The sequence below is a fragment of the Pelophylax lessonae genome (assembly GCF_965119305.1).
Source record: "Pelophylax lessonae genome assembly, chromosome: 5".
Classification (NCBI taxonomy): Eukaryota; Metazoa; Chordata; class Amphibia; order Anura; family Ranidae; genus Pelophylax; species Pelophylax lessonae.
In genome coordinates, this window is record NC_138772.1 from 22,673,010 (window position 1) to 22,686,515 (window position 13,506).

Consider the following 13,506-nt stretch of genomic DNA (forward strand, 5'->3'; position numbering starts at 1 on the left):
CCACAAATAGAGCTTTCTTTTGGTGGTATTTGATCCCCACTGGGTTTTTTCCTTTTTGCTAAACAAATAAAAAAATACCGAAAAGTTTGAAAAAAATAAAAAAGTTTTTTTTGTTTATGTTATACAATTTTGTAAATAAATAATTTTTTTCCTGCACTGATGAGACTGCACTGACAGGCACTGATGAGGAGGCACTGATGGGGTGGCACTGATGGGGTGGCACTGATGGGGTGGCACTGATAGGCGGCACTGATAGGCATTGATAGGTAGCACTGATATGCGGCATTGGTGGGCACTGATAGGCGGCACTGCTGGGCACTGATAGGCAGCATTGATGGGCACTGATAGGCAGCATTTATGGGCACTGATAGGTGGCACTAATGGGCACTGATAGGTGGCACTGATGGGCACTGATGGGCACTGATAGGCGGCACTGGTGGGCACTGATGGGCACTGATAGGCGGCACTGATGGGCACTGACGGGCGGCACTGATGGGCACTAATGGGCACTGATAGGCGGCACTGGTGGGCGACACTGATAGGTGGAAATGATGGGCACTGGTGGGCAGCACTGAGAGGGAGGGCACTGGTGGGCAGCACTGATGGGGAGGGCAATGGGGGGCTCCCTGAGCCCTGATTGCCATCCCTGGTGGCCATAGTGGGCATCCCTGGGGTCATAGGTGGGCATCCCTGGGGTCATGGGTGGGCATCCCTGGTGGTTCTAGTGGCACCCCCCGAGGGTCTGCACTAGTAATCAATGATCTGATTACCAGTGCCGACCCCCCCCCCCCCCCCGTCAGAGGAGCCCTTTACTCGTGCCTGTCAGGTACGAACTAAGGAAAGCCGATCAACGGCTCTTCCTGTTTGCTATGTGACCAGCCGATTGATTGGACACGGCTGGTCACATGGTAAAGAGCTACGTCAGTAGGCTCTTTACCGAGATCGGAGATCGGAGATGCAGGGAGTCAGACTGACTCCTCGCATCACCGATCGCTTGGCTGTATTATCCTGCCACCGTCATATGACGTCCGTTCAGGATAATACAACCACAATCCCGCCGTCAATCTGCTACAGGGTGGGCGGGATGTGGTTAAAAGCACATATAGTGCCTGTAACGGATCAACGGCACCCCGACTGGGTACCTCAGTTGACGGATGCTCCTAGTTCTTCCCGAGAGCTCCAAGTACTCCACCAGACACCATAACCACCTCAGACCCCCTGAACCGCTGCAGCTTGGTTGGGGTCTCACCATCTCTTACCCACCCTGGACCTACGACAAGGCTCCAGGTTCTAGTGGGTGAACCTCTAGTTTCCCTGAAACACAAGATCTCACTCTTCCTCTGTGACAGATCAGACGTCTGCCCTGCTTACATAGACAGACGGCCGTTCTGTCATTCTGCACAGTCACAGGTGGTCGGCGGCCATTGCAGCCGCCGTACCCGCTGATTGGATCCCTCTGTAATTAGATGTGCGCACGCCCCCGAGAACCCCTGCATAAAATCACATACCTATACGTGACTTTGTGCAGCTGGGCCGCCCTGCCGCAGTATATATGCGGTGGGCGGTCCGGAAGTGGTTAAAGCATTTAATAATTTGACATTGTTAATTATTTTTTTAATTCCTATGTTTATGTGTGCTTCAGAAAGTGTCTTTCTTTTCCATTAATGGCAGTTCCTGATCAATAAGATAATATACTCAATGCACTTTATGGTTTTGAAACATTATATGATTATCAACTTTTACATTCTTTTTTATTTTAATTTTAAATTAAAGTTTCACTATACAATATTCTTATTTCTCAAAAATCCTCCATATATATCCACTAAGTGACGCCCCTCTAATCTTACTTTGTTTTTCTGCCTCCTAGTAACGTCCTTGGGGAGATCTGGAGCCTCTGTTTTCCCCTCTCACTTCTATTTGTCTGGAGCAAGCAGTGCATGTAAGTCCATAGTCCATCTCAGGAGGGGACAAGAGAGGGGGGGGCTATGTTTATACATACAGTGGGACCCCTAACACAGGGGTCTACAAATTGGGACCCACGGGACAAATGTGGCCATTTGCTTGCCTTTATCCTGCCCTTGGGGCACTATTTCTTCCACTGACACCAAAGACGGGGTACTATTCCCCCCCCCCCCCGACATCAGGGATGGGGAACTAATTCTCCCACAGACACCAATTATGGGGCACAACATATTATGGTAACTGACTCTCTGTATTCTGATGTCTCCTCCAGAATGAAGACTCTGGTGGCTTTGGTTTTGCTGGGGTTGTTGGGTCTGGCTTGGTGCTGCAGCCGTCCACCTGGAGGTAAGAATAATGTAAAGGTAAAATAAAAAAAAAAGGAGTACTATAAGAGGAGGGGGGTCTAAGTATACCCTCAGCTAGTTGACCAAAAAAGCTCCTTCAGGTATTTTAAAGAAATATGTAATACCTAAAATCTAGACCAAATACAAAATGTTTATACAGAGTCTTTTCCAATGTCTCATTCTTAGTAAAACACAGCCATGTTAAAACATAAAAACACCCCATGGAAGTGGTTGACTTTTTATAAATACAGTATCTCACAAAAGTGAGTACACCCCTCACATTTTTGTAACTATTTTATTCTATCTTTTCATGTCACAACACTGAAGAAATGACACTTTGCTACAATGTAAAGTAGTGAGTGTACAGCTTGTATAACAGTGTAAATGTTCTGTCCCCTCAAAATAACTCAACAAACAGCCAATTATGTCTAAACCCCCCAGAAAAAGAAGTGAGTACACCAATAAGTCAAAATGTCCAAATTGGGCCCAAAGTGTCAATATTTTGTGTGGCCAGCATTATTTTCCAGCACTTCATTAACCCTCTTGGGCATGGAGTTCACCAGAGCTCCACAGGTTGCCACCGGACTCTTCTTCCACTCCTTCATGATGACATCACAAAGCTGGTGGATTTTAGAGACCTTGCGCTCCTCCGCCTTGCGTTTGAGGATGCCCGACAGATGCTCAATAAGGTTTAGGTCTGGAGACATGCTTGGCCAGTCCATCACCTTTACCCTCAGCTTCTTTAGCAAGGCAGTGGTCATCTTGGAGCTGTGTTTGGGGACATTATCATGTTGGAATATGCTCTGCTTCAGTATGTCACAGTACATGTTGGCATTCATGGTTCCCTCAATGAACTGTAGCTCCCCAGTGCCGGCAGCACTCATGCAGCCCCAGACCATGACACTCCCACCACCATGCTTGACTGTAGGCAAGACTCACTTCTCCTTGTACTCCTCACCTGGTTTCCGCCACAAACGCTTGACACCATCTGAACCAAATAAGTTTATCTTGGTCTCATCAGACCACAGGAGATGGTTCCAGTAATCCATGTCCTTAGTCTGCTTGTCTTCAGCAAACTGTCTGTGTCCTTTCTTTTGCATCATCTTTAGAAGAGGCTTCCTTCTGGGATGACAGCCATGCAGACCAATTTGATGAAGCATGCGGTGAATGGTCTGAGCACTGACAGGCTAACCCCCCTCCCCCCCCCACCCCTTCAATCTCTTCAGCAATGTTGGCGGCACTCATATGTCTATTTCCCAAAGACAACCTCTGTATAGGACACTGAGCATGTGCACTCAACTTCTTTGGTCGCCCATGGCGAAGCCTGTTCTGAGTGGAACCTGTCCTGTTAAATCCCCGGTATGGTCTTGGCCACCGTGCTGCAACTCAGTTTCAGGGTCTTGGCAATCTTCTTATAGCCTAGGCCATCTTTATGTAGAGCAACAATTCTTTTTTTCAGATCCTCAGAGAGTTCTTTGCCATGAGGTGCCGTGTTTAACTTCCAGGGACCAGTATGAGAGAGTGAGAGCGATAACACCAAGTTTATCACACCTGCTTCCCATTCACACCTGAGACCTTGTAACAGTAACGAGTCACATGACACTGGGGAGGGAAAATGGCTAATTGGGCCCAGTTTGGACATTTTCACTTAGGGGTGTACTCACATTTATTGCCAGCGGTTTAAACATAAATGGCTGTGTGTTGAGCTATTTTGAGGGGACAGCAAATTGACACTGTTATACAAGCTGTACACTCACTACTTTACATTGTAGCAAAGTGTAATTTCTTCAGTGTTGTCAATGAAAATATATAATAAAATACTTACAAAAATGTGAGGGGTGTACTCACTTTTGTGAGATACTGTATATTTAAACAGGCAGTCATTGGATCTTGATTCAAATAGTACCTAGAGATAAAGGTGATATACTGAAAAACTGCTGCATACAATTGAAAGGCTGTATTCATTTTCTTAATCCATATTTTTCATCTGATAAAAATAAGTACACCCCTACATTTACCCATGCCTCAAATCCATGAAATTAAACATGGGTGACCCAGACTGGGTGCCAATGATAAGAAGTTTGCAGGTGAAACCCATCTAATTTATTTCTCAGATATCTCGGGTCTGGTGTTCACTTTGCTATTGACATGTGTGGTGTCATTATGCCAAGATTAATAGAGCTCACTAAGGACATCAGAAAGTTGTGGATACCTATGGGTCTGGCAAGGCTTTAAAAAGATTGCCAAATAATTTGAAGTCAGTCATTCCAAGGTAAAAATCTAGAAGTGGTAACTGCTAATTTGTCCAGGACTGGCCAGCCTTGCAATTTCTGCTCAAGAGCTCATGGTTTGATGCTAAAATTAGTCTCCAAGAACTCCAAAATATCTTTGTGGGATGTTCAGCCAACTTTCCCAACAGTAGGATTCATAGTGCACACATATATAATCAGAAAAGATTGCATCAACTCAGCCAGCATGGGAGAGGTGTTAAGAAAAATCCTTTGCTGGCCAAAAAGAACATCGGAGGAAGAATATAGTTTAGCATTGATACAGACAAAGACCAGGCCTTCTGAGTCAATGTGCGGATGACTGATGATCAGTCCTACATAGGATTGTTTGGTGATAGAGTAGTACAGACCCGATACTGGTCCTTCTGTTTGGTCCCAGGTTCCATTCCCTGATAGACACATAGCAGCCAAGCACACCCCCTGAATGTCTTTTTTTTTGTGGTTTAGGAACTGGGATGGGGTGAGGTTGAGCCTTGGGATACTCGCAAAACTTCTAACAAACAGCTAACAGAGGACACTAAATCTGCTCTGCTGAATGTGAAAGGCAACTAGAGTTCAAGCAGTAAATTCTCAACTGAATTAAAACCCTAAGAGTCCTGCTGTAAGTTCTCCTGAGGTAGTGCAAAAAAGTCTCTAGAATTCACATGGCAGGTATTCACTATGTACTGAATACCGTTTTGCCACCTGCTGCATACGTCAGTTTCTGTACTTGTTGCTTGTGCCCTGCATTCCTCAGATGATCTTTTTGTGAGTTTCAGTGTTCCCTTAGCCCAAGCAGAAGCCGGGACCCCAAAAAGAAAGTCCTCAGTGTAGAATGTAGCCTCCCAAGGATGCCACAGCCCTCAGGCTGGGTCTTACTCCCAAGAAGCAAGAGGTAGCTGTTCCAGGCTTCTGCCTATTTATACCTCTATCAGCCCCCTGCTGGTCACTCACTCTTCTGATCAGGGATTGGCTGCAGAGGCATGAATATGCAGGCCAGGGTCAAAGCTCTTCCACCCACTATATCAGTGATGGGGAACCTTGGCACCCCAGATATTTTGGAACTACATTTCCCATGATGCTCATGCACTCTGCAGTGTAGTTGAGCATCATGGGAAATGTAGTTCCAAAACATCTGGGGTGCCAAGGTTCGCCATAACTGCACTATATCCTAGAATTCAGTGAGATGCAGGAGAAAGCAGTTGTGCCCACGCCAGCAGAAGCGCGAACTGACACTAGCAAGTGATTACTTTTTTTTTTTTTAAAGCCTGTGGCGTGTGAAACACACTCAAAAGACTTACACCAGGTGCATAAAAAGTGCACACACGCAAACGTGAGAAACACAAAAACTGCACAGGGTGTGCGAATGGTCTGGCCTCCGAAGAGGTTGGACCTATACCTTGATCCCCCGGGGTGCAAGACTCCTGACAGGGACTGAGGTACTTCCAAATGGTTTGCCTGGCCGAAACCTGGCAAACCCCGTTCTCTAGGGGGACTGCAGAAACAGCCCACCCCAAGTACTAGGTGGGGCTCCCCCGAAGGGAGACCCCATGAGAGAGGGCGAACTAAGCCGAAAGGCCATGTCCACCCCCTTCCAAGACGTCCAAGTTAGGCCCGAAGACCCACACCGTACTTGTCGCGCAGGAAGAAAAGGTGAAAGTGAAGTGACACACTACAAAGAAAAACACACACAAACAAAAAGGTGGGGAAGGGGAAGTGGAGAGGTGAATTAGTGCCAATGTGAAAATACAAAGGCAGGCCTTCCAGCCGGAATAAAAATTCCTCTGGTCTAAGCCAAAAGGCCTGGCCCAAGAGGCAGGTGCAGAAAAAGTGTGTGTGGTGCAGTGACCAAGGTGCCGAAAAACTCAAGGCGAGCTGCCCCTCACCAGTGAGAATTAAGGCACCCCTGGGCTGCCACCCCAGGGGCAACGACACCACGGGCTTTTTCGGTTTCGGCCCGAGGCCAGACCCAGTGTAGCCCTTACCTACCAGGAGGTTTGGAACGTGGACAGCTTAGGAAGAACCTGCCTTCAACTGGGGACAAGCCTTTTGCAAGGCCAGATTCAACCCAGGAGGAAAGGCCCTCCCACCGCCATCCTAGCAAGTGATCCCTACTCTACCTGATTACAGGGAGGCCAAAAAATACATTTACCTGATGCCTGTTACCTACTCAGGGGTGCTATTGCAGTCTGTATCCCTGTTATGGAGAGTCACCCTCTATAATTGTAAGGTTCACCATTATTATTGAAAGCAAAATTAGAAGAAAATCCTAAATTTTGGGTTGTCCCCAGAAAAGTAATAGAGGGACAATCTGGGACACTTATTCTGGTGACCTGAGGGGCCCAAAGGATCCCCCTAAATTACAGGGATTTCCTCTCACTTCCTGTTTGGCTATGGGACAGGAAGTAAAGGTAAATCTCCCCAATTGGACACAGATGGGTAAAAAAAATCTAACCAGGGTTATAACCCTCCCCTACTGTATCCAAAATAAAAAAAAAGTTCTACTTTCATGAGTATTTCCCAAGTCATCTTTCAGGACAGCTTACATGAGAGAGAGGTTCCTCCCACAAGGAAACATACAATCCACTTTTTCTTTAACACTTTCCTGCCTAATCCCGGGGGCACGCAACGCAGTGATCGGTAGTGCGGGCTGTCGCTTTTTTTTTTATTCAAGAAAAAAGGTCCCAAAATAGGAAAAACATTTTTTTAATATATTAGCTGTATATTTTTATGTCACTGCTACCATGACCCACCACCTGCAAAGTAAATTCTCCTACTCCTGACAATTGCGGAGATATCTCATATGTGTGATTGGTTCCTGGTACCTGTAGTGGGGCCAAGAAACAGCAGTGCGTCATTTTTTTTTTTGTTGGCCTACCTAAATACACCGACACTAACATTCACACCGGCAAAATATAAAAGCTGGCCAAAAAGAACATCGAAGCAAAAACACACTCTCCCTAATACTGTCACATACACTGACCCTAACTGACACACTGACCCTAACTGACACACTGACCCTAACTGACATTTAATGATATTTGCACTGACATTAAAGCGGAGTTCCGGGCACAAAATCGGTATTTTTTTTTTGTGCCCCTCCGCTAGCTACACATAACCTGAAAAGGAATTGGATAGTTATTTTTTTTTTTTTTGTACACTCACCTTGTAATCGAAGATCGTAAATACTCACCTCAGGGTACTTCCTCCTCCAGCGCCGCGGCTCACCCCGTCACTTCCTGCCTCGCGATGATTCCTGGGAGCTGAACGTCATCGCTCCCAGGAATCAATGCGACGGCACCGGCCCCGCACGTCACTTCCGGGCGACGCCGCATTCCCCTGCTAAACAGCTTCTGGGCATGCCCAGAAGCTGTTTAGGAATGCGGCGCCGCACCGGAAGTGACGAGAGGGGCCGGTGCGGCGCATTCTGGGAGAAGAAGATGCGGAAGAAGACACCGAAGAGGACCGCGCCGGCTTCAGCTGCCCACAAGAGAGATGGAAACGCTGTGGAAGAAATTTTCAAAGTAAGTATTTCTTCTTGCAGGTAAGTGCGAACCAGGACAGATCAGAGGCTAGCCATTGTGGAATGTGCTAGCCCTGACTGTCCCGGGGGTATGTTCAGCAAAAAATGAGATCTGTGCCCGGAACTCCGCTTTAATTAAGCACAGAAGGAGTTTTTGATTTTTTTTTTTTTTTACAACAACTTAAACCATTCCCCCACGCTATAGCTGAAAGACAGCTACAGCGCAGGCCTACTTTGCCAGGACGGCCTCCATGGACCCAGCTGTTCACAGATCGGGGTAAAGGGCCAATCACATTGTGTCCAGTGACAGCTGATCACGATGTTAACACAAGTCAATTATCGGCATTCCTTTAGGGCTCTTTCACACGGTCCGCCTCCGCAGGCGGATCCGTGTTGCTCAGCGGGGATCGATCCGCGATCCCCGCTGAGCCGGGCGGATGACAGCTCCGTCTCCGCTTGCAGAGCGGAGAGGGAGGTGTCTCAGCACCCGCTGCCCTCTATGGGGGATCGGAGGAGAGCGGACCGCTTGTCCGCTCTCATCAGATCCGCTCCGCTCCGATTACTGAACGGATGGAAAAATAGGGTTTCCATCCGTCCAGATTTCACGGACAGGATCGGATGCGGATGGCAGCGGGTGTCAGCGGAGGTGACCTCCGCTGACAACCGCTGCCCCATAGAGCTGCATGGAGGATGCGATCAGATCCGCCTAAAAAACTGACAGGCGGATCTGATCGGACCGCCCGTGTGAAAGAGCCCTTACTCACGCTGACAGCATGAGGAAAGGAGAGGAGATAAAGGGATATCTACACTGATAATCAGGGCACTGATTATGGGTGTCCTAATTATCAGTGCAATCCCAACAGTGCTGCCAATCAGTGCCCACTAGTGCTGCCAATCAGTGCCCATCAGTGTCTCTTCACCAGTGTCACCTGACAGTGATGTCTATTAGTGCCCATCAGTGCCACCTATCAGTGCAGCCTATTAGTGTCCATCAGTGCAGCATGATCAGCACACATCAGTGAAGGAGCAAAATTACCTGTTTGTAAAACAAACTATGAAAAACTTTTCATGTTATACTTACCTCTTCTGTGCAGTTGGTTTTGCACAGAGTAGCCTGGATCCCCCTCTTCTTGGGTACCTCTTCGGCTCTCCTGGTCCCTCCCTCCCTTTGAGTGCCCCCCCCCCCATAGCAAGCAGCTCACAGTTCAATGTATCCAATCAGACATGAAGCTGCTGTTCAGCCCCGCCCCCTCTCTCTACTCATTAGTGACGATGGCACCGCTGTTGTGTCTTAGCATAGAATGCATTAAGATAGAAACCCTTCTGACTTTACAACCACTTCAAATACCCTCAATATAAAGCTCTATTTGTATGAAAAAAATGTATAAAAATTTCATATGGGTACAATCTTACATGGCGGCTCAATTGTCAGTTAACCACTTCAGCCCGGAAGGATTTGCCCCTTTTCTGCCCAGGCCCTATTTTGCGATTCGGCACTTCGTTATTTTAACGGACAATTGCGCGGTCGTGCAACGCTGTCCTTTTTTTCCCCACAAACAGAGCTTTCTTTTGGTGGTATTTGATCACCTGTGTGATTTCTAATTTTTGCGCTATAAACAAAAAAGAGCGACAATTTTGAAAACAAAAACAATATTTTTCACATTCTGCTATTTGACATTTCCAAAATAAAAAAAATTAAAAATCCAAATTTTTTAACATTTTAGGCCAATTTGTTGTCTGCTACATATTTTTGGTAAAAAAATCGCAATTAGTGTGTTTTGATTGGTTCGCGCAAAAGTTATCGTGTTTACTAACTACGGGAAAGATTTATGTCATTTTTATTGTTTTTTTTTTTTTTTTTTTTGTTACTAGTAATGGTGGCAATCTGCGATTTTTTGCGGGACTGTGACATCGCGACAGACAGATCAGACCCCTAACTGACATTTTTGACACTTTTGGGGGGACCAGTGACAATACTACAGTAATCAGTGCTATAAATATGCACTGTTACTGTAAAAATGACACTGGCAGGGAAGGGGGTAACACTGTTGGTGATCAAGGGGTTAAATGTATGCCTCATGCTTACTGACGTGTGTGGGGGGGTTCTGTGACAGACACAGAGATCGCAGGTTAAAGAGGTTGTAAACTCGTTCAGAAAATTTTTTTTTTTTTTACAACCTGCAAGAGAAAGACATAATGAGCTAGTATGCATCGCATACTAGCTCATTATGAAATACTTACCTTAGAACGAGCCCCCGCCGTGCCGCTCTCTTACCTGTATGATGGGCGACATGTTCAGTCGCCCGTCTTCCGGGATCGCGGCATCCGGCCATCTGATTGGCCGGAGCCGCGGTGACGTCACTCCCGCGCACGCGCGCGGGAGCCGACGATCACGGCACGGGGCTCTGAAGGAACGGCGCGATCAGCCGTTCCTTCAGAGCGCATGCGCCAGTGACATCACTGGCTGCATTAAAGGTAAATATCTCCTAAACCGTACATGTTTAGGAGATATTTACAGTACCTATAGGTAAGCCTTATCATAGGCTTACCTATAGGTACAACTTCCTGAGGAGGGTTTACTTCCTCTTTAAGCTATGCTGAATCCTGTGATCTCTTCCTGTCTGTCACTGAGAAGATCCGCCTGCTTTGTTTACATAAGCAGGCGGGTCTTCTCACCATCTCCCTTACGATTAGGGAAGGGAGGTCGCCGCCTCTTCTCCTCCGGCCCGGCTCCTGCTGTGTCTAAACACAGTGGGAGCGTGCCTCCGGCAGCACGCACTTCCGGAATCACTAGGAAGGGAAGTAGTATTACTGTGAGCAGTTGGCAATCGGTTAAAGTGCAACAGCGCTGAAAGCTAAAAAATTTACCTGGGCAGGAAGGGGGTAAAAGTGCCCGGTAGGCAAGTGGTTAAAGAATTAAAAATACAGCATTATGGCCATTAGATGGAACGTAGGAGTTTGAACATAGCAGGTAATTACATTATACAGAATACGGCAAGTTTTGTTGCAGCTGTGCAGATGTTTGTCACATTCATACAACAAACTTTTCATTCATAGACCCCGAAAATGTATAATTATTGAGTGTGTTCTGTTTTTATTTCTTCAGCTACTAATATCGCCAGAACTGGGGTAGCCTCACAGAGTTCTGTTATACTGGATGGCTATGCGTACAAGGCCATTGATGGTGTGAACGATACAAACCTTTTTCATGGCTCCTGTACCCACACAAAAGAGGAACTGTCACCTTGGTGGCAGGTAGACCTGAAACAGGAATACAAAGTTAATACCATTGTAGTCGTTGCCCGCTCTGATGGCTCTCAGGGACGGATAATGTGTGCTGAGGTCCGAGTTGGAAATTCTCCAGACAATAACAACATAATGTAAGTATTATAGGACCAGGTCACTGTAAGGGTTCATGTTAATGGTCTTTGGACTTATATCAATGGCATCAGTGTGGGATGCTTCTAACTTTATTATAAATTCATTAATAGGTGCATTTGACCTGCAGTTGACCTTCTGCTGATCTGCTTTAACTTATCTGATCCTCCGCTTCCCCATGCTCTGGTGGAGGACTGTCCTTCGGTACCTTCACATCCAATGCAGTACAGGACTATAAATTCTCTATTGGTCTTAATGACGTAAGGGCCTTGGACCCCTGGAGCTTGGGGGAGGAGATGCTGCTGGGACCAGTCTAGCAGCATAGAGGAGTGGAGGATTGGGTAAGTGGATTCTCTTTTCTATGTCCCCTAAGTAAGCAATTGACCCTTTCAGTGCAATTTAAGCCCCAATGCAAAGGATCACTTTTAGGTTTCCTGGAGTTGGGTTTATTTTATAGTTTTAAACTGGGGTACTTGGGGCCCATCAAAGGAAGTGAGACTGGGGGCCCACCTTCAAGTAGCATGCCCTGTGTTGAATAGTCAGTTTGGTTTAATGTGAGGGACATATTTAAATAGGTATGGAGTTACAAACATACTGAGTCAGTTTTCCCAAAACCACTCCCTTAAGCCCCAATTCACATTGCTGCTTCAAAGTCACGCAAATTCCATGCAACTTTGAAACCGAATGCCAACGCAACTTCGGCACAACTTGCATGCGACTCCTTTAACAGAAGTCAATGCAAGGTGTACTGAAGTCGGACCAAAAGTAGTGCAGGGACCTTTTTCTAAGTCGGAGTGACTCAAGCCACACCGATTAGAACAGTTCCATTGCACTGAATTGGTGCTCAAAGGTCGGAGCGATTGTCGCATCAGGGTGAACCAGGCCTTATTTCTACTATCTAGTTATTGTAGACGCTTGTACTTTGTTCAAGGGTAACTTCACTTTTGTGGAAACAATGTAACAAATAAAAAATAATGTACAGCTCCTCACAAAAGTAAGTACACCCCTCACATTCTTGTAAATATTTTATTATATCTTTTCATGTGACAACACTGAAGAAATGACACTTTGCTACAATGTAAAGTAGTGAGTGTACAGCTTGTATAACAGTGTAAATTTACTGTCCCCTCAAAATAACTCAACACACAGTCATTCATGTCTAAACCGCTGGCAATAAAAGTGAGTGCACCCCTAAGTTAAAATGTCCAAATTGGGCCCAAAGTGTCAATATTATGTATGGCCACCAATATTTTCCAGCACTGCCTTAACCCTCTTGGGCATGGAGTTCACCAGAGCTTCACAGGTTGCCACTGGAGTCCTCTTCCACTCCTCCATGACGACATCACAGAGCTGGTGGATGTTAGAGACCTTGCGCTCCTCCACCTTCCGTTTTATGATGCCCCACAGATACTCAATAGGGTTTAGGTCTGGAGACATGCTTGGCCAATCTATAACCTTTACCCTCAGATTCTTTAGCAAGGCAGTGGTCGTCTCGGAGGTGTATTTGGGGTCGTTATCATGTTGGAATTCTGTCCTGCGGCCCAGTCTCCAAAGGGAGGGGATCATGCTGTGCTTCAGTATGTCACAGTACATGTTGGCATTCATGGTTCCCTCAATGAACTGTAGCTCCCCAGTGCCAGCAGCACTCATGCAGCCCCAGACCATGACACTCCCACCACCATGCTTGTCTTTGTACTCCTCACCTGGTTGCCGCTACACACGCTTGACACCATCTGAACCAAATAGGTTTATCTTGGTCTCATCAGACCACAGGAGATGTTTCCAGTAATCCATGTCCTTAGTCTGCTTGTCTTCAGCAAACTGTCTGTGTCCTTTCTTTTGCATCATCTTTAGAAGAGGCTTCCTTCTGGGATGACAGCCATGCAGACCAATTTGATGCAGTGTGTGGCGTAAGGTCTGAGCACTGACAGACTGACCCCCACCTCTTCAAGCTCTGCAGCAATGCTGGCAGTACTCATAAGTCTATTTCCTAAAGACAACCTCTGAAAATGACGCCCCACTTCTTTGGTGG

At 46.5% G+C, this 13,506-nt stretch overlaps 1 protein-coding gene across 1 annotated transcript in view; it reads left to right on the forward strand.

Annotated features, from left to right (window-relative positions):
* Positions 1-2,234: 2,234 nt before the first annotated feature.
* Positions 2,235-13,506, forward strand: part of LOC309556415 (fucolectin-like) — a gene marked incomplete at both ends in the record, with an annotated part of 1,212,026 nt that continues 1,200,754 nt past the window's right edge. Inside the window, one exon of the mRNA XM_082258881.1 lies at positions 2,235-2,307. Within this exon, the coding sequence (XP_082115007.1) occupies positions 2,235-2,307 (73 nt within the window). The remainder of the gene's footprint in view (positions 2,308-13,506) is intronic.